Source organism: Corvus kubaryi, unplaced genomic scaffold (genome assembly GCF_017639235.1).
Source record: "Corvus kubaryi isolate FWS band 111438036 unplaced genomic scaffold, C.kubaryi_AGA036_p1.0 134, whole genome shotgun sequence".
NCBI classification, from domain to species: domain Eukaryota; kingdom Metazoa; phylum Chordata; class Aves; order Passeriformes; family Corvidae; genus Corvus; species Corvus kubaryi.
Window position 1 is genome coordinate 10,499,986 of NW_024580668.1, and position 19,359 is coordinate 10,519,344.

Below are 19,359 nucleotides of genomic sequence, written 5' to 3' on the forward strand. Positions count from 1 at the left end.
TCTTGCTGGCGTTTGGGAGGTGACCCATGCCTCACTACCTCTGCTGGGACCCGGCATGTGACCCGGCACAGCCTCCGGCAAACAGAGCACTTTGTTCTGACCCTTTGCACTTCCCTGCCAGCGAGCTGCCCTCTAATCCCCCCAAGGAGGGATTTTCCTCTCCCACTCTGGCTCCCTGTGCCTTGGTCCCCTCGGAGAGCGGTCCAGGGTAATAATTTACTGCCTGCCACAAGCCACTCCTTCGGACTTTTTCTTCGACCTTCAGACTGCATTGCCAAAATAAAAACAACGGGAGGGAGCAGTACAAGCTGCTTCCCACAGCGAGAGTGTGGCAGTGCCCGCCAGCCCTGCTGCCGGATCCTGGGAGCCCTGTCTCTGCAGGTAATGCCCATTTGCTTTCTCTGGGATGATTGTGACTTTCCCTTCTTTTAATGAGTTCCTGAACCCCTTTGGGAGGAGCAGAGGGTTTTGTGAAGGACTCATCCCTTGCTGCCAAGAGCCCAGCTGGCCAGTGGAAGAGCTGCTCCTCAGGGCCAGCAGCTGGAAGTGGAGGGGGGTTGAGTTCCAGCACTGGGGTTGTTTCCCAGCTGTGGAGAAGTCCAGAGAGGAGATGACCAGCCTCCTTGCTCCCCCTGCAAATGCTGCAGTAGTTGGGAAGACTTATGGCACTAGCTCTGCCTCCCTCAGGAAAGTTCCATCAAAGGAACTTCCACCACCCTGCTTGTCCCTGCAGCCCCACATCAGCTCACTGGGTGAGCTCCTGTGGGGAGCACCCACAGGTGTTCCTGATCTGGGTGATTCCAGGAGCTGGCAGATCAGCAGAGACCGACTGTGTGTGTCCGCATGTTCCTGGGCCACCTGCACATGGAAAGGAGCCTTGGGCTCCACTGGGATTTGCAGCCAGCACCAGAAGGGTGAAGTTTACACCGGAAATTTCAGGTTGTGAATTGGCTGTGGTCTCCTGGGCTGTGAGAGTCTCGGGGCCCGGCCTGGTGAAGCTCAGGGGTGCTGTGCCCAGCAGCCTTCTAAGAGGGCATTCCCAACCCCCTCGCTGGCAGGACAGGGACGGCTGTTCCTGCTCAGTTCCAGAGCATGGGAACAGAGCTGGGCTTGGCAGATTTCAGGACAGCTCTGCTGCTCTTGTGCAGGGGCTCACAGGTCCTGGCAATGCCTTGAGCCCAGCTTGGACTGGGCTGCTCACTGGATCCAGTATGTATAACTCTGCTGGAGATACTCTCTGGCTGTGCCAGCACCAGTTGCTTCCCAGGATTTGCACGTGGATAAAAAGGGGTGAAAACATATATCCCATGCAGAGGAGCTGGAGTTGGCAGCTCTCAGGGGTGGAGCAGGCAGAGGGGAGGCATTCCCAGGGACACTGCACCCATAAGCTATCCTCACAAACCCAGTGTTGTGCCAGCAGTGAGGGCCTGGGTCCGGGCAGTGCAGCTCTCAGAGCCACTCCTGGACTGCTAAACCCTGCTCAATCCAGCCAGGAGACTGCCTCTCTGCCCTTGTCCCCACCAGGCTGAGCACATTTGGGGTTTGAGTTGTGGGTGGTGGCCCTGTGTCACACTGAGCTGTGCTACAGGGGAAAAGAGGCATTCACCCCAAAAACCAGGTTTTGGTGTTTGTGTTTTTTGTTTGTTTTTTTTTTAAAGACCCTAAAACACGGGCTGTAATGTGTCCTGAAGTGCAGCTGGGAAGGAGAGGAGGGGACAGCAAGCAGGAGAGCTGAGCCTTCCCCAAGGACAAGGCTGGCCAGGAAGGGCCACTTACAGTCAGGCTGCTTCCAACCACGTGTTATTTATTCACTGAGACTGTGCCTACACTTGAAAAGCACTTGGGAGCAAAAAAAAGTCCCAGCCAATTAATTTAATGGCAATAATAACCTCAGGAATTTATTCCTCAGAAGATGTAAAGGCTTTACAAGAGATCAGTAATCATTCTGCCACATTCATATTTACAGAAACAGAGGCATGAAAAGTGGCAAGAGTTGCTCAAACCCACCTTAGCTGTCCTTTGGAATAAAAACCTGATCCCCAGTGGTCTCGTCTCCTTTCTCCATAGGGAAATATCCCAGCATCTATGTGAGATTCCTTGGCAAAATCAAAGGCAAAGCCTCAGGCAGAGCCCTGGTTTTTTGAAGCTGAAAGAAAAATGTAGAGAGGGAAAAAAAGGGAAATATTTTAAAGAAGTGCAATGGTCACCAGTAATCTATTTAGTCTTTTATGGATCCTCCTAAAATGAACAAATAGCCTCTGGGCTTTTAAAGAACGTCCTATCCTATCCCACCCTGTCCTATTCTATCTTAGCTCTTACCCAGCAGAGATAGCTGAGTAGCCAAATATTTTAGGTCAGCTTTCACTGCAGATCCACGGACTCTTGCTCTGTGCTTTCTAGAGAAGTATTTGATTTAGCCTTATCTGGACCTTCCCTGCAATTCCAACTGCTCAGGACTGTGTGGCTCCACTTCAGTGATACTTTTATGATTATGGTTATGGATATTGCTAGATAGGGAGATTAGGATTATCTTTCCCTGTAAAATAACATATAAAATATTGTGTGTGTGAGAGAGAGGGTGCTTCTCTGTGTGTAGAGACAATGTTGTTCCCACTGGATGTGTCCTGCCCCAGAGAAGCTGCAAATGTGGCTTCCCTGGGATGGCTCTGCCTGGAGGGATCCAACTCAGCCACAGAAGGACCACGCAGCCCTTGACCCCTTATAGGGCTTGGGGAAGTGAAGGTAGCTTCCCTTCCTTGGTGGAAAAGAAAATGTTTCCAAGTACAGGCAGTGTGTGGAGGCTCTGAGCTGTGCCAGTGCAGCTGCAAAAATTCCCTTTCTGTGGCCAGAGCCTGCTCCCCCTATGGCCTGACAAGGTCCAGGCAGGAGGTGTGCACAGAAGGGGTTAAATTTCCCCAGAGCTGCTCCTCACCTTTGAACTCAGGTCCAGCCAGAGGTTTTCCTGGCACAGATGTGTTCTCTGGAGGGCAGGGAAACAGCAGCCAGACACAGAAGAGCAGCAACGCTGGCAAAACCCAGCCCTGAGATCAGCAGCTGCACCGGAATTGTTTAATTTTGCATAGGAGTGCGTGGGTGCTGGGCAGGGGAACGGGCCAAGGTCAGTGCTGGTGTAAGGGGGCACGGTCACCCTGCTGGCACCTGCAGGGACACGTGCCTGTGTGATGTGTGTGCCCTGCAAGGGCTCCCACACTCAGAAGTGCCTTCAGCACAGCATTAACCTGTCCAGCCATGGGCACGGCCGATGGTCAGTGAGGGACAAGAGCTGCTGCAGGGGGTGACCGGCTGTGGGCACACAGGACAGGGCCAGGGGAAAGTCTCACCTCTTACACGTGGGGAGGGCAGGAGGCTAACCCTGCTCACACCTACCTGTCCCACTCCTATCATCGTGGTGACAACTGCTCACCATGGTCACCTCTCCAGGGAGAGTCACAGGGCTCCACAGGCAAAGCCCTTTGCAGCTGCCCCAGGCATCTGGTGGTGTCTGATGCTGAATCTCCAGTGAGGATGGGCATTTTCTGGTGGGCCATGTGTCCCTGTGCTTCCAGGGAATGTTTTCTCCTGTGCCAGGGAGCCACCAGTGTCAGGGCAGTCACCCCGGGTACGGGTTTTAGCTCCTCAAAAGCATCTAAACCCCAAATCCTTTCCCAAGAGCAGAAATACATGAATTCAACAGCTTTGGGGTAAATTTCTTCTGCGGTACAGAAGCCAAACCACTCAGCTCTCTTCCATTCCCCGTCTGCCAGTCCCAAAGCACTTTGTCACCGGGGTGATGGCAGAGCCCCCCAGTGACCTCCACCAGACTGAATGCTGAGTGGGTGCTGCCCAAACGAGGGTCAGGAGCTGTCCCTGTGTCCCAGAGCCGTGCCTGGCTGGCAGGCAGCCAGTGCTGCACCCAGGGACTTGTTTCTGCTCTTACTCTGTGCCCTTCACCTTTGCAGACAGAGGAACATCTGCACGCTCTGCTTCCCGAGGACACCCGGAGCCAGCAGCTGGATTCCTGCCCCAGCTGTGAGGAGAGGAGATTATTTCAGCTGTTTAATGTTCGTGGCCTGGATGGAGCCCTCCTCCACTGCCCTGGGCAAGACAAAGGGTAATGCTGCTGGATGGTAAGGTGTCACTAAGCCCTGGGGGCGGTGAGGGCATGGAAAAGACTTCCCCATGGAGGTCTCCCACTAGTGTTGGGCTGCAGAGCCTTCCCGGTGGGCTCCAGCTGGGCTCAGCCTGCCCAGCAAGGGCTGCAGGGAGCCTGGTTCCCATGGGACACACACAGGGGACTCGTGTGTGAGGGGAGGTGGCACCTTTGCATTGCACACCTGGTCCTGAGTGACACCCAGCCCCGGAGTGTCAGTGACCCTCACAGAGCGGGTAGGAGGGACAAAACCGACCCAACATCATTTTACCATCACTATCTGTCAACAGATTAGGTGTTTTATGCATTTTAGCAGTTAAAATTTGCCTTACAGGATCCTTCTGCTTTCTCGTCTTTAGATAGGAAGTGGGTTTTAATTAAAGATGCCTCTTCCTATGGAAATTAAAATCAAGTTGATAGCACCGAGATTTTCATTAAAGAAACAAAAGCAGAAGGCACTGACTAGAAAATGTAAGTTAACTGATGAAATTAATCTGAAGTTTGACAATTTCAATGCAAGTGGAGGCAAAGCTGGAGAAAAGAAAAACATGTTAAGGGATATTCTTAAAAGATGTCAATGCTGACAGCCTGAGAATATTGGCTGAGCAAAAAATCAGGTTTTGACCTGAGAGAAGGCAACATTTCAAGCAAAATGCTGCTTCCCCTTCCTCGCTACACATGGCACCAAGCACATCAGATGTCCCAAGTGATTTCCCACAGTAGCTGCAGTCTGGAGTGAGGGCCACTCATCCCATGGTGGCTGTTCTGCTTCCCACAAGGAATGCTGCCCACAGCCTGGCTTTTACCTCCTTGCACCCACCACTGAAATTGCTCTGCAAGCTGCTTTCCTGCTGCTGCAGCTGCACACAGGGAGATTTTGTAGGAAATTACAATGGAAGCAAAAAGTGACTGCTTTATTTTTAACGAAGAGAGAGAAGACACCAGCCCTTCTCCCAGGTCCCTTTTGCTCAGAGCTTAGTCCCTGGTCTCTCAAATCACCAGGCTCCCTGCGTGTTTATGTTTGCAGCTAACAGTGCTGCAAAGCACCAGCCTGGCTGCCCTGGCTGCAGCCCTCCAGGATTCCTGAGGACAGTGGAAAAAGCAGCTCCTTCAGGGTTTGACCTAAACCAAATGCCAGTTTTGACCTTCCTCCAAACCACTGGATGGCAGACAAATTTCCAGCTGACTTGTAAAAAATTATTCAGAACACCTGAGCTGCCTGCTAGGCTGTAATCTGCTCCTAGCCACAACCTACACCCTTTCCTCCCCACCCAAAACTACCCCTCCCACCTAAATTCTCACTCCTAGGGTATAGCTAGCAGGTGTCTATTCATCTTTTGCAGCTGGGCAGCTTTTCCTGCTCTCTTTAAAGTGTTGCAGTGAGGCACTAGCAGTGGCATGATCACTTTGAGGGGTTGAGGGTGGTTGTGTTTAGGGGCTAAATGAACTGCTGCAGGAAACAAAGCTCTTCCCCTCTGGGTTTTAGGAAGGGGCTTTGGGCTCCTGGCCTAACAGGGTGGGCTGGTGCAAGGATGGGAAATGGGGGGAGTGAGAGGTCTCTGCACTCACTGGTTGTGGGCTGCTTCCCGTGCTTCAGGACTCAGCCTCTGGCAGATGTGCTCCCAGGTATGTTTAGTGACTTGTTTTCATGGAATTATTTTTCTGCCAAGTGCTTCAAACTTTAGCCACCTGCTGTTTTCTTTAAGTTCTGCATACAGCTTTTCTCTAAAATTTCAAGGATTGGTTGTCTGTGGGCTCCAGCTTGCCCTGAGCCATGGCTGCTTGGCTGGGCTCCTGCTTTGGTTTGCAGCGTCCCAGGATCTGCAGGAGAAAATTGGACAAGCCAGGAGCTCTCCAGAGGGTGGCTAAGAAAGCTTCCTCAAATACAGAAGTGCTTTAAAGTCTTTCCTAACCTCTTCCTGGACTTACTGTAGTGCCTCAATAGGAATGAAAGTGCAGTTCAGTACTGGCTTGCAGCTATCTCTTAGATCTGTAGCTGGGGAAAACTTGAGCCTTTTTTTCCTCTCCCCAGTAAAAGCACGTGTTTGCGGGAATCCCCTCCTTCCCACCTCTCTCCCTGCTCTTCTCTGAACTGAAACTGGGGCACCTCCCCCTTAGGCTGAGAGCAGCCCCTGTGCTGGGTGAAAGCTGTGGGCTGCCTTCGGTGCCCCTCTCTCAATCCTGCCCTTCCAAACTCTGTGCTTCCTCCAAAGCATCACCTGCTGTCCCGGTGACAGCCCTGCCATGCCTCTCCATGCTGGCAGCCAGCCCTTCTGTATAACCAGAGCGGGAGAGGACGAGGGACTCGCTCGGAGGGGTTTGCAATGTAGGTTAGGTAGGGGAGGCTGCCGAGAGCGGTGACATCAGGGAGGAGGGTGGGAGGCAGCCCGCAGATGACGAGGCTGTGAGGTTGTATCTCCGTGCAGGGTACGCGTTGCATTAGTAATGTGTTTGTAGCAAATAACGCTGGGCTAGCATGGGAATGTGGGTCAGCACTGCCAGAACTGTGCAAGGAAGAGAGAGCTGCTCGTGCTGTGCTGGGAAGCAAACGTATGTTACTGAGGGATGTGTGGTGGGGGGAGATTTAGCTGCAGTAACTGCTCCAACTTGTAAGTAGTGGCTTTCTGTTGTGTGAGCGGGGACTTCGTTCCTGGGGGATGCCTCTGGCTGGGACTTGGGGTGAAATCGTCTTTGAGGAGTGGGGAGCAGGGTGCAGGGGTTATTCCTGGTGTGTAATAGTCACATTATACTGGGAAACTCCTAGACTTGCTTGCCGATGCTCTCCGTGGCCCTGGCTGTGCCTGGAGCATCTGTGCTGCACCAGCAGGCACAAGGAGGGATGCAGCTGGGCATGTATAACCAAGGATTCCAGCGTATTTCTGTGACCTATTTCTGGTTCTGTTGTTCAGTGTGTGCGCTCAGGAAATCTTTGTGCTTCAGGGGGAGTAGGGTTTGTTAGTGATAAAGAAAAGCCTGCTCGACTGCTTGTGAGATTTAAACCACAAACTAACCTGGTTTTGAAGGTGGACTTGGGCTGGGGAAGGTGGCTCTGAAGCTGAATAGAAAGTGATATGGGATGGGGATATACACATCCTAAAAATGGGTATGGTACTTCAGTGCCAGAGACTTTAACCTCAGAGCAAGTCCCTTTAATGAAAAAGCTTTTCTGGAAAAGGCTGTCCTTGGTCAGCAGGGACTTGTTGAGTGGCTTCACTTCCAGCAAAGAGGCAGTGGAGCAGAACAGGGTTGGTGGAGGGAGGCATTAACGGGCTGCCAGGCTGGAAGGGGCTCTTGCCTAGCTGCAGGTTGCTAAAACAGGCTTGTCCAAGCCCCTTGGAGCAAGCCAGGAACTTGTCCTGCATCCTGTGCTGCTAGTAAATACCTCCAAAGCAGATGGATGTGTTTCCATGGCTTGCCCATGTGCTCTCCAAGATGTCCAAGCTGTGATATCTCCATCTGTGCCTGAGTCGTTATGTCCCCCCCAAGTCTGGGGTTGGAGCAGTGGCAGCACGCTGACCCTGGGGCCAAACCCAGGCTTGTGGGGGTTCAGATTTGGAGGAAATGGGCTGTATCACCTGATGGAGCTGCAGGCAGGGAGAAGGAGTGAGGTGTTCGGTTGGGCTGCTCTGGCAAGAGGCTCCTGAGCAGGGGTGGGAACCTTCACTCCTCTACGTACTGCTGCCATGTGCAGCTTGGGGCTTGTCCACACACACCTGTGTGCCCTGGCCATCCGCTGTGCCAACCTCCTCCCTGGCCCTGAGCCTTCAGTGAGTGTTGTCTGGTCAGAGACAGCAGCACTGATGTCCCTCTGCTGTGGCCATGATACCTGCCCAGCCTGCGGGACAGATGCAGCCCCGAGGCAGGTGTTGGATGCCCTTCAGCAGACCTCAGGGAGCCAGGGAAAGCCAGACTTTCCGGGAAAGGACTATGCCCAGTGGGAGGAGATGGGGTTTGATCTGTCTGGGTGCTGTCTGTGTGCTGTCCCCGCTGGTGGGTGCCAGCTGGGACAGGATCTTGGACCTGCTGCAGGGCAAAGTACGGACAAGGTCAGGGGCTCGGGCCAGACTGAGGTTGTAAGTTTTCCCTCTGCATGGTTTGTGGATTTTGCTTTAAATTCCTGCTTTCCCTTTCTTATCCATTCAGAAACTCTAAACCCACAGCTTAATTTTTTGGCTGCTCATCAGAGCTGCCCCCAGATCTGCTGGTGGGGCCAGTTCAGTGGCTCTCAGGACTTCACAGGTCCCTCTGCCTGGCAGATCCAAATATCCATGCGGGAAGGGCTCTGTTATGGACTCATTTGCCTCAAAACTCATTGTCCTACAAATTCTTTGCCCAGAGAGATGGCCTCTGGCAGTTGGTGCTGTCCATTCCCTGGTCTGTAGAAGAGCTATTCCAGGATATTTATGGACACAACTTGCTTATGTCCACAAAGCCCCTTCTTTTTAAATTGAGGTAAACACATGTTTCTGTGAATGCTTTGATTCTTCCTTTCCCTTCAGTGGCAGAACTGAGTAAAACTGAGTCTTGAAATAATCTTGCTATCTACTCTCCTAAGCAAAACAAGGATCTCCTCTGTACAGGCTGCACTCCTTGGGCTTCCCTCTGGCTCAGCCTGTGCAGCAGCAGGGAGCAGGCTCAGGGCTGCCCTTCTGTGAAGGGAGAGGTGATGATGATGATGAGTGATGGCAACCGCCTGCGCGGCTGAGCAGCAGGGATGCTCCATGGTGGAATCCCAGCTTCTGGCACTGGCTATGTGTCCTTGGGCAAGTCACTCCTGTGCTGTGTGTGTGCTGGCTTACCTCCTGCAGGGCCTGAAAGGTTTCATTCATGTCCCTAATTACTCGCAGAGTCCTGGATGAAAGGGACAGTGGATGTGCCAAGTGTGTGATGTATCCCAGTACAACCTCGTCCTTGTAAGCACTCTCCTTGTTCCCCCTGGGGACACAGGGGTGGCTCAGGAAGGCTTGTCAGTGGTGCTTTAGCCTGAGTCCCCTCGGCCACCAGAGAAGGTGTCTGTTTTGTGGCACTCATCGCTGTCCTGTGAGCTATTGAGGGCTCCTGGTGAAGCTGGGAGGGAAGATGTCCTGGTTCCTATAATTTCCCGGTTATTTTGGTATGTGAGTGGAAGGGGGAGGAGGGTGGCTGTGGAGAGAAGAGCAAGGTCAGAGAAGAACAAATGTGCCTCTGTGCACTTGTGATCACGCTGCCAGCTAATCGGCTTCGGTGCTCCAACTTTCCTCACAGAACTCATCAAGCACGGCCGGGAGAGGATAGAACAAACCATCAAGGCCTCCGGCTCCAGGCTCTGCTTGTAGTGAGTATGAAACCCTCCCAGTGGGATGGGAGCCCTTTAACAGCTCAGCCCGATAACCCCTGCGCTGGCTGGGTGGCGGATGGAGCTGGCTGGCACCGGGCAGATGTGGGCAGTCCCTGGGGACAGCTGCCAGTATCCGCTGCTGCCCGGCAGCTCCTGCCATGCTCAGCCTGGCTGCGCAGGAGGGGCTTCTTTGGAATGGCTGGGGGTCTGTGCCTGGTGCTGTGTGGGGGCAGCGAGTGGGAGCACCCACAGGTGAGATGTGGGGAGGCTGGTGGGATCTTTGGACCCCCTTTTTGGGAGGGGTAGGGCAGAGAGTGGCTGTGGGGATGGGAGCCTTCAGAGCCTTCATGTGAGGGGGAGTCAAAGCTCTCTGGGGTAGGGGAGAAGGGAGCAGAGCTGTTTGTTTTGTGTTATCTCCTTAATTCTGGCCTTTGCAAGGAGCATGGGGGAACCCTTAAAACCAAAGAGAGGAATCCCTGAAGCAGGGTCCACCTATCCCCAGTGATGCTCAGGCAGGATGGATCTGAACCAACAAGTGTTCAAGTCCAGCTCTTCCAGCCCCAGCAAAAGCTGCACCAGGCAGACAAGAGCCCTGGTCTTTAATGCTTCTGCTCACCGAGCCTGTCCTGGCTGCCATGGCAGCTCTCCTGCAATGTCAACAGCCCTGAGCTGCCCTGGTCTGACCTGGCCTGGGGAGTGGCCTCTGGCTGCTGCCAGCCCCATGGACCATGGTGGTTGGACTCTCCTGGCTGCCCTGTGGGGATACTCACTGGGCTGCGGTGTCCCTGGGCAGTGGGGTGGGGGCTGCAGCTGCCTCGAGAGGGGTCTGGCCAGGAGAGCTGTGACTTCACCTGGCCTGGTGCTGTGTTGCTGCTGGGGCTGTGCTGGTCCTCATGTGCTGATGCCCTGAGCACTTTGTGCTGTTGCAAGTCAAGGGCAGACATTTCATGTGCTCGTGCACCCAGGAACCCTTTTCCCCTAACCTCCTGTCAGCACACACTGTTCCCTGCCTCCTCCAGAGTGTGGGCATCCCCATCCTTTGGGGATAGCAGTGCTGGGGAGCTCAGCTCAGCCCTCCTGTGATGGATGGGGTGCACTGGGGTCTGCACTGCTCCCTGGAAAGTTAATGGTGTGAAGCTGTTTCTCCCTTGGATTTTGTTTTCAACACTGACTACTTCTTCTTTTCCCAAGTGCTGAGAGAGTTGCTTTTTTAATGGATCGTTCCCGGAGCCCAGACAAAAGCACCCAGGTAAGATCATGGCTCTGAACAAGCAGATCCTCACCTTTGGGACAGAGGGGGGCTGGTGCTTTTAGATGAAAAACAAGGAGAGAGCCTGTGTTAGCCTGCTGGCAGTCTTACTGCTGCCTTGTCCTCTGGGTGATGCTGGGCGAAGAAAAACAGCAGAGAGGCCCTTTTGGACAAGGCACAATGTTCCCAGAGTCTGGGGAGGGGAAGATTCCTAGGGAGCAGGAAGAGGAGGAAGAGCATGTATGTGTATGTATCCTCTTGTCTTTGGGAAGAGGGCGGCTGCAGCTCTGTGGTGCTGGGTGTGCATAAGGCCATCCAAAGAGACCTGAAAGGTTTGCCGAAGTATCAGCTGGGTCTCTTGCTGATGGGTGTTTATCAATGGCTCTGTGTGAGGGACACTGTGTTGAGGAAGGGAAAACCCAACGTGCAGCGTAGTCCTTTTGACTAAAATTCTTGTTATCTTCTCTAGCCTTCAACACCAACTGACAACATCAACCTTGGACCTTCTGCTAACCCCAAGTAAGCCTCTGCAAAGCCAGGTAGGGTGTGGAGCATGAAGAAATCTGCCTGGGGGATGCAGCAGGTCCCTGTGTCTGCAGAAGTCTCAATAATTACATTTCTTGGCCTCTAACACCATGTGTGTCACCAACACACCAGCTTTCAAGACTAAGCTGTAGCTGGCACTTATAATCATTTTCTCCTGGCCATATCTGTAGCCTCTTGTCCCTTTTCTTTTGAGAGGTGATAAGAGAAAGTCTTCCTCATCCCTGCTGGCTTCCTGACTACCTTTCTCTAGAAACAGGGATAAACTGTGTCCCCTGTAAGGCATCACTTTATCCTTACAGGTGCTTTCACTGCTGCTGCCTTCAGCCTGGGAACTGCTCTTGGTGCTCTGCAGGGCGCACTGACACCCACAGTGCGAATCCTGAGCTGGCTGGGAGCGAGGGTCACCCACCAGTGCCCTTTAATCCCTTTCACAAACTCACAAACACTCGCTTTTCCAAGCAGGAACTCTGCTTTGATGGTGGTGTCACTGTTGCATGTTTCTCTCCCAGAAACATTAACTTGTTTCATTCTTGCCCAACAGTGCCAAGCCAACAGACTTTGACTTCCTGAAGGTTATTGGCAAAGGAAGCTTTGGAAAAGTAAGTGGGCTTGTGCAGGTGGGCTGTAGATCTTTAGAGGCAGCTTGGAAGGAACATGTGTTTCTGAAAGAGTTTCTGGCTGTGTCCTTTGCTTGCACCTCTCTGGCTGTCTGGCCTGAGTGGGACTGAGATTAAATAAGACCTGAGACAGTTATCAATAGTCCATTCTTACTTTAAGGTCCCGCAACCTCTCTAAGGACTGAAGAGTGAGGTGCTTTATGCTCAGGGGGTGATGGTAAGGAGCAGTGCTTGATTCAGAATAAGTTTCAGACTTGTTCAGCAAAAGATCTCCAGAGAAATCTGTACCTTGGAGACAGTCAGGATTCACTTTAAAGGGGACTGTCCCCAAATGTTCCAAAAGTATTTTCTATTGGGTGTCTAGGGGATATATGTGGAGATATTGTGTGTTTTTCTTCTGGCAATGAAAAAGTGCTGGGAATTGAGAGGGCTGGAGCTTGGTCTTTAAAACCCTGTATCTGGCCCTCTGAAGCAGTTCTGTGTATGATCACTCACAAGAGTGTTGAGCTAATGAAGAACCACTGACCAAGGTGAGACTGAAAGCTGTGACCAGGACCTTCTGTTGCAGGTTCTCCTGGCCAAACGCAAGTGTGACGGGACTTTTTATGCAGTGAAAGTGTTGCACAAGAAAACCATCCTCAAGAAAAAGGAGGTGTGTCTGCTCTCCTGGGCTACTTCTGCGAACAGTGCTCGGTGTATGAGCTCTCTGGGTAATGCAGTTGGGGTACCTGGTGTTCATGTAGGCAGTTCACGTGTTAAACACGGATTTCTCTGTGCCATGAGAACAAAAGAACACAGATTAATTGGGTCAGATAGGAGGGATTTGTTCTCCTTTTGGAGAATGACCCTCGTGGGCTCCCAGCTTCCATCTGTTTTGAAAGCAGCAGTGAGCCCCTAGGGCAGGCTGGGCTGGACCCTTGCCTGAGACCTTAATGCCTCGTCTGCTTTTTGGTAGCAAAACCACATCATGGCAGAACGTAACGTGCTTCTGAAAAATGTCAAGCACCCCTTCCTCGTGGGACTCCACTACTCCTTCCAGACCTCGGAGAAGCTTTACTTTGTGCTTGACTATGTAAATGGAGGAGAGGTGAGTGCACTTACAGGCTTTGTTTTAATCGTTTTTGGTCCTTCACAAACATGCTGCTTCATTTAAAACTGTTTCTTGTCAGAAGATAATGATGTTGAGGGATGATGTTGTTTTGACTGCTGGCAAAGAGCAGCCAGGAATACCTGGCAGGATGCCTCACCTGTAAATTCAGTCAAGATCTTGCTGGCTATGACCTGGGTCAGATGATTCCCAAAGTAAAGATGCTGAGAAAAGCAGTGTTGGGGCATTTGAAAATGCTGGGGAGAATCTGGTAAGTATTGGTGTTGGTGAGCTTTAGGGAAACTCACTTTTGGCCCAGCTCTGGATCCATGTCTAAAGCTCGTGTGTGATGCCACTGCAACTTTGTAGACTTTTTCTGTCCTGTAGAGGCTTACCTTTTTCAGCTGTCTTTCTGTGCTATCTGAAACTGGCTGGGAGACATTGTGAAAGCAGATATCCTGCCCAAGCTGAGTTCATGTTGGGGACCTTCACATGTTCAGCTCTCTGCATGTACCACTTCTCATGGCCATACTACCACTGAAATCATCTTGTGGGTTGTAGTAAGCTAGGAGCTTAATCAGGTCAGCAGATGATGGAGGATTTGAGAACTAATTATTAATTTTTGTGAATGAAGAGGAGGACAAATGAAGCAATTTCTAGAAAGGTGTTTGGATTGCTTAAATTTACTTGGCTTGGGCTTATTTCATGCTGTTCATGTGCTACCTGCTGCAAAATGCTTGTCATTTATATAGCTGGCTTTCACCCTTGCTCCAGATTAGCCTTCATTTATTTAGAGACATGATCCACCCTCTCACCTTCCCATAGCTCTTCTTCCACTTACAAAGGGAGCGCTGTTTCCGTGAGCCCCGGGCCCGATTCTACGCTGCGGAAGTCGCCAGTGCCATTGGGTACCTGCATTCCCTAAACATCATCTACAGGTAAGGCAGGGGCACCAAGCCTGCCCAGCCAGGGGTGCAGTGCTGCGAGGGAATGGGATTCACTGGGGAAGTGAAAGGCAGGACTGGCATAGCTGAAGAATCTCCTACCCCAGACAAGACTGTGCTGCTGGCACTTTACCCTGCAAGAGGGGTCTGCACAGGACCCAACAGGCAATAAGCCATTCTTTCCCCTTCCCAGTATCTGTCTGAGAGTATTAAGTTTAAAGATATAAAAGAAAACTGGCTCAATAAGTAAGAAATATCTCTCAGTAACAATTTATGCGTGGAAATCCTGGCTAACGCTTGATCCTGATAGGCTGTGAAAGCAGCCTACCTATGTTTGCATGTATGTATACTGATGGGAATCTGCAATTTGGGAAGGTCTTGGCGGTCTGGATTGGGAGGTTTTGTCAGCTCCTGTTCTTAGCTGATGCTGTTTCAGATCCATGTTTTCTAAATATCTGGCCAAATCTGCTCAAACAGCACTTTGTCTTGCAGGGACTTAAAGCCTGAGAACATTCTCCTGGATTGCCAGGTATAGTCACAGCTTGGGCTGTCTTCCTGCTGCCTTTAAAAATGTCAAGACCACAAACAGAGGGCTGTGGCTCTGCAAGCTGGGCTATAGCTGACGGATGGCATGGGTTTTGTCTGTCTGCCCCACTGCACTTCTGTGGGAAGGATGACTGGGCCTGCCCTCTGAAGGACTGCATGGATTTGGGGCCCTTGGCTCGTTCCCAGAAGCTGTGGGTAGGGATCAGGGGTGTGAAGAGCAGGTCACTGCTGCAACTCTGGTGGTGACTGTTACATAAATTGGCTCTGGGATAAAGCAGCAGAAAATCACCACAGTGCTGCATCTCTTCATGGCTATCTGGCTGTAGACAAATTTAAAAAAAAGAAATCTAGACTTTATTTCCTCTATAGGCTCCAGTGCCTGTGCTGTAGGATGAACACAAGGGGAGGGAGGGGGGGCAGAGGAGCAGTGGGAAACTAAAACCCACATGAGATGTAATGCATAGGTGAATACTTGGAAATCCTGTCTCCTCTCCAGAAAGACTGGGACAAGCTAAAATATCTCATTTCTTTAGGGACACATAGTATTGACAGACTTTGGACTCTGCAAAGAAGGAATGGAGCAAGAGGAGACAACTTCTACCTTTTGTGGCACTCCTGAGGTACTGCATATGCTGGGGCTTTGCTGTGACCTGAGGGCTGGAAGCCTTCAGACACTTGTTGCTCTGGGTCTTGGGTTTATGTGACACCTCAAAAAATTATGGGCTCTCTGAGGCTGTCAGCCTGAAGCTGGAGTTCAGATAAGGCCTTCCCTATTCAGCAGAGACAGCTCTACCTGTAACAACACAGCAATTTCTGAGTATTAATCAGTTATTGGGGCAGGGGTTCCTGCACTTGGAAATGGCCAGGCTTGTGAAAATAGCTGTGGAGGTGGAGACAACAGTGTCCCTGGGAGCCTGTGAGCAGGATGTTTACCAGTTCTGAGACCCCAGAGGTGCAGGACAAGGAGCCTGCTGGTACTGGCGTGCACAGGACCTTGCTGTGCTCTCCTGTGTGTCCTTGGTGCATGCAGGAGCTACAGAATGCCCTGCATGGAGGAGAGCACCAGGCTCCCTCTGGAATGTGATCACTGCTCAGAGGGGAGGAAATGCCTTTTCTCCAATGCGTTCCAGCTGGTGTTTGTAAAAACCTGTTTCCAGTCTGGCTTCTTGGAGGCTTTTTAACCTGCTCCTGACGGAGCCTGCTGGGGATTTTGGTAGCACTTCAGCTGTTCCCCAGACAGCTTGACAAAGGCTCTGTAAACATGACACCTTTCAGTGTTCAAACTCAGCAGAAGGGGGCAGGAATTTCCCCCCTTTTCCGGGGGGATGCCTCTTATGCCATAGCATAGCATGAACCAAGGAGGAATGTTTGAGCTTTGTTTTCTAGTTTTGCTCTGTGTGTTGGTGTTTTCCTGTTCTAGACAGAGCCTGATAGCACACAGAGATAATTCTGTGGCAGACTGTTCTGCAGAATGCTCAAATTCTTGCCTGTTGCTCCTTGGTGGTGGCTCTTGGTAGTTTTGCTGCTTTGGGCAGGCTTACCGGGGCTGGAAACTGCAGCTTTTTAGAGGTGTGATGTGTCAGGGTGGCACAAGTTGGTTGGTTGAACTGTGGTGGGTGGCAAGCCCTTGTACAAATCCTCTCTAGGAAGAGAACCTTCTGTTCTCTGGAAGGACACTTTGAGGGCTTTGGTAGGTGTCTTTCAACGCCTTTGCACCAAAGCAAATGGAGAGTTTATTAGATAATAATAGGAAATACATCTGCGTTATTCCTAATGTTTGCTCAACACATTAGGAATAATGTGCAGCCAGGTTTGGGGCTTATAAGGGTAAAGCCCTTCCTTTATAATTTGACTCAAATATTTCCTTCTGGCTTCCCAGTACCTGGCTCCTGAGGTGCTAAAGAAGCAGCCCTATGACAGGACAGTAGACTGGTGGTGCCTAGGAGCTGTCCTCTATGAAATGCTCTTTGGACTGGTAAGTTTGGAAAGAGGTTGGTTTACTTTACATGGTGGAAACTTTATTTTCAAAAGCTGTGGTGTGAGGTTGGTCTGGTGTTCAGAAGGTACTTGATAGACAACTAAATCCTGAATCAACGACCTGGTTCAATCCTGCCTCTGCCCTTCTGAGCAGAGGTGTGGCAGGTCTGCCTCATCTACTCATGGCAGGACTCATTTTGACCTGCAATTTGTGGCTCCTTCTGGTAGCTCATGTTTTACCTGGCTGCTTCTCCTCTCTTTCAAATTAGCCTCCTTTTTACAGCCGGGATGTGTCTCAGATGTATGACAACATTCTGCACAAGCCACTACAGATCCAAGGAACCAAGACTGTGGCAGCTTGTGACATCCTCCAGGGACTTCTCCACAAGGACCAGAAGAGGAGGCTGGGTGCCAAAACAGACTTTGTAGGTGGCCTCCACTATGATCGGGAGGGAGGGAGGGAGGATGGGAAAATTTCTGTTCTGAGCATTTCTTTCATAACAGCACTGCCTTGGAAAAAGCTTCCCACACAGTCTGTCCCTTCAGCCTCCTACAAGGGACACATGGGGTTGACTTGGATTTCCCCAACGGGAAAGGGGTGGTGGCCAGCTAAGGACACCAATGGGTCATTTCCCTTCAAGGGATTCCTGGACCATGACCCTCGTGTATCAAGGATTTGTGGATATGGGTATGTGGTAACTTCAAGTCTTGCTTCAAGCTGTGAGACCAGGTGCTGGAAAAGGAGGGTTGGTGGAAAACTGACTTCTCCTTCCTGCTTTCTGTACAGCTTGAGATAAAGAACCACGTATTCTTCAGCCCAATAAACTGGGATGATTTATATCACAAGAGGATTACTCCTCCATTCAACCCCAATGTGGTAAGTGGGTAATTCTGTCTGCTGTACCAAAGGGATCCTTTCCAGATCTCTCATGCTGGCACCGAGGGTTCTGAGGTGTGGGTTGGGACCTGCAGATGCAGTGGTGATCTCTCTTTTGGAAGAGCAGCTGTGTTGGACTGCCTGAACACAAGTGGCTGGTTTGGGTCTGCCCACTCCATGACTGTGTGTCTCTGCTCCTTGGCTTAGGCTGGTCCAGCTGATCTGCGACACTTTGATCCCGAGTTCACCCAAGAAGCCATCTCTGCCTCCATCACCCACACACCTGACCTAGCAGCCAGCAGCTCCAGTGCCTCAGATGCATTTTTAGGATTTTCTTATGCACCAGCTGAAGAGGACATTTAAGTTTTACAAAGGTTTTGTGAAGCCATATTTTAAATGATTGGGTTTTATGTTTATTTTGTTTTCCTTTTCCTTTTGAGAGGATTGGTACCATCCTTTGCTCATGGTTTAAGGAAATTGGCACTAACACACTAACTGGCTGGGATGGATCAGAGCTCTTAATTTTTGCTGTTTGGTGGATTTTCTCCCTAAAGGAATGTTTCCCTGCCGGGGAAAGTGGGACACTGATTATGATTTTCCCCGAGTGTCTTGTGCTACTTGGCAGAATTGTATTCACTCTGTGATTGTATTTATGGTTGAGGAATGTGCCATCATTCACATCAACAGCCATGGCCCTGTAACTGGACACTTTTTTTTTTTTTTTATTTTTTGTGGAGCTATGCTCAGCTATGTCCAATATCTTTCCCCAAGCCTTCCACAGAGAAGGATACTCTTCACATCACCAAGAACAGTGGCTTCCTTCTTTTAAGTAAACTCTCTCAAGCTACTCATCCTGGACTGAGCTGGGCTGAGGGAAAAACTGTTCATCAGTTATTGCTCCAAAGGCAGCTGCAGATCTGTAAGTCCTGAACTGCACTGTGGCCCTTCATGCCAGTCTGTCCCTCCTCAAAGGGAATGGATTATCTCTCTGGTCCAGGACTGGGATGCTACTGCTGCAACAACAAGGCTGTGATGGAGGAGCCACTCTGTAGGAGGAAAATCCCAGATCAAAGGTGTGGGGAAAGAGGCTGAGCTGCTTGGAAAAATAAAAGTTAACTTTATAGCTGAACTCTGGTTGGGGTTGGGGGGTGCTTTCACAGCATGTGCTTGACTTGTCCCAGGCACACCAACACTTCTGTGATGAGCACGGGGCAGTGCACAGTGAGGGGTAGCTGCGTTCCAGGCTCCAGCACTCACCTGAAAATGCCCATCACTGCTGTGGAACCGTTATTTATTCTGCCTTAATTTAAATGATGGTGTATTCATTGAGTGTCACTTCCCACTTTTTTTTTTTTTGTTAAGCTGTTCTGTGCTGTTGCTGTAGGGAGAAGAGGGGGCTTGGTGCAACACAGGGATAAACAAGGGCCTTTCTAAAAGTTGTGTGATGCTCGTGCTGTGGGGAACCTTGTGCTGGAGCAATTGTTTGGGTTTTTTATCAGGCTTTATCTTGTATATGCTGGAGTCATTGGGAATCCGACATGGTTTATATTAAAGTGCAAACACTGATGTTCTTCTATGGCTGTCTTGGATCTGAGGGGAGGAGGGTAGGGGGTGGTTGCACTGTTTAATTTAAAGAGAAATTCCCTAATTTAAGATGATCACAGAATCATGAAAGGGTTAAGGATCTTAAAGGCTAGGGCCAGGGACACCTTCCACTCTCCCAGGTCGCTCTAAACCCCCTCCAGCCTGCCCTTGGACACTTCCAGGGACGGGGCAGCCACAGCTTCTTCGGGCACCCCGTGCCAGGGCCTCCCCACCCTCACAGGGCAGAACCTGCAGTTGTCAGGATTGGGATTTTAGACACAAGTACAATCAAAGGCCCAGAAGCGTCAAGAGGGGCTTCAGCACAGCGGGACTGCCCTGCTGGCAAGCGCGTCCCGCGGCCACGGGCCCGGACTGACCGCGGCCGGGTGCGCGCAGCCCTGTCCCCGCCCCGCCACACCCCCGCCCTCCGCAGTGGTACCGCCCCGCCCGTTTCCCTGGCGGGGG

General features: G+C 51.2%; 1 protein-coding gene across 4 annotated transcripts; it reads left to right on the top strand.

Annotated features, from left to right (window-relative positions):
- The first annotated feature begins 126 nt into the window (after positions 1-126).
- On the top strand, positions 127-18,876 carry SGK2 (serum/glucocorticoid regulated kinase 2). 4 transcript variants are annotated; one of them, XM_042050412.1, is made up of 15 exons: positions 127-381; positions 3,960-4,127; positions 9,395-9,464; positions 10,659-10,716; positions 11,186-11,235; positions 11,804-11,861; positions 12,448-12,531; positions 12,835-12,966; positions 13,792-13,904; positions 14,403-14,439; positions 14,990-15,076; positions 16,336-16,431; positions 16,703-16,858; positions 17,221-17,310; positions 17,518-18,876. In XM_042050412.1, exons 2-15 carry the CDS (start codon positions 4,115-4,117, stop codon positions 17,671-17,673), a joined length of 1,200 nt encoding a protein of 399 aa, XP_041906346.1. In that variant the 5' UTR covers positions 127-381; positions 3,960-4,114; the 3' UTR covers positions 17,674-18,876. The 4 variants fall into 4 exon arrangements, with proteins under 4 accessions (XP_041906346.1, XP_041906336.1, XP_041906356.1 ...); XM_042050402.1 differs by having other exon boundaries at positions 3,960-4,111; XM_042050422.1 differs by lacking the exons at positions 127-381; positions 3,960-4,127 and adding an exon at positions 4,377-5,776.
- The last annotated feature ends 483 nt before the right edge of the window (positions 18,877-19,359 follow it).

What these genes read in the sequence shown, in the direction of transcription:
- SGK2 (XM_042050422.1), top strand. Translation starts at nt 5,593, where the DNA reads ATGAACTGCTGCAGGAAACAAAGCTCTTCCCCTCTGGGTTTTAGGAAG. An exon ending in GCCCAGACAAAAGCACCCAG is followed by an intron (nt 10,717 to 11,185) that starts GTAAGATCATGG and finishes TATCTTCTCTAG; the next exon opens with CCTTCAACACCAACTGACAA. An exon ending in ACATTCTCCTGGATTGCCAG is followed by an intron (nt 14,440 to 14,989) that starts GTATAGTCACAG and finishes TCATTTCTTTAG; the next exon opens with GGACACATAGTATTGACAGA.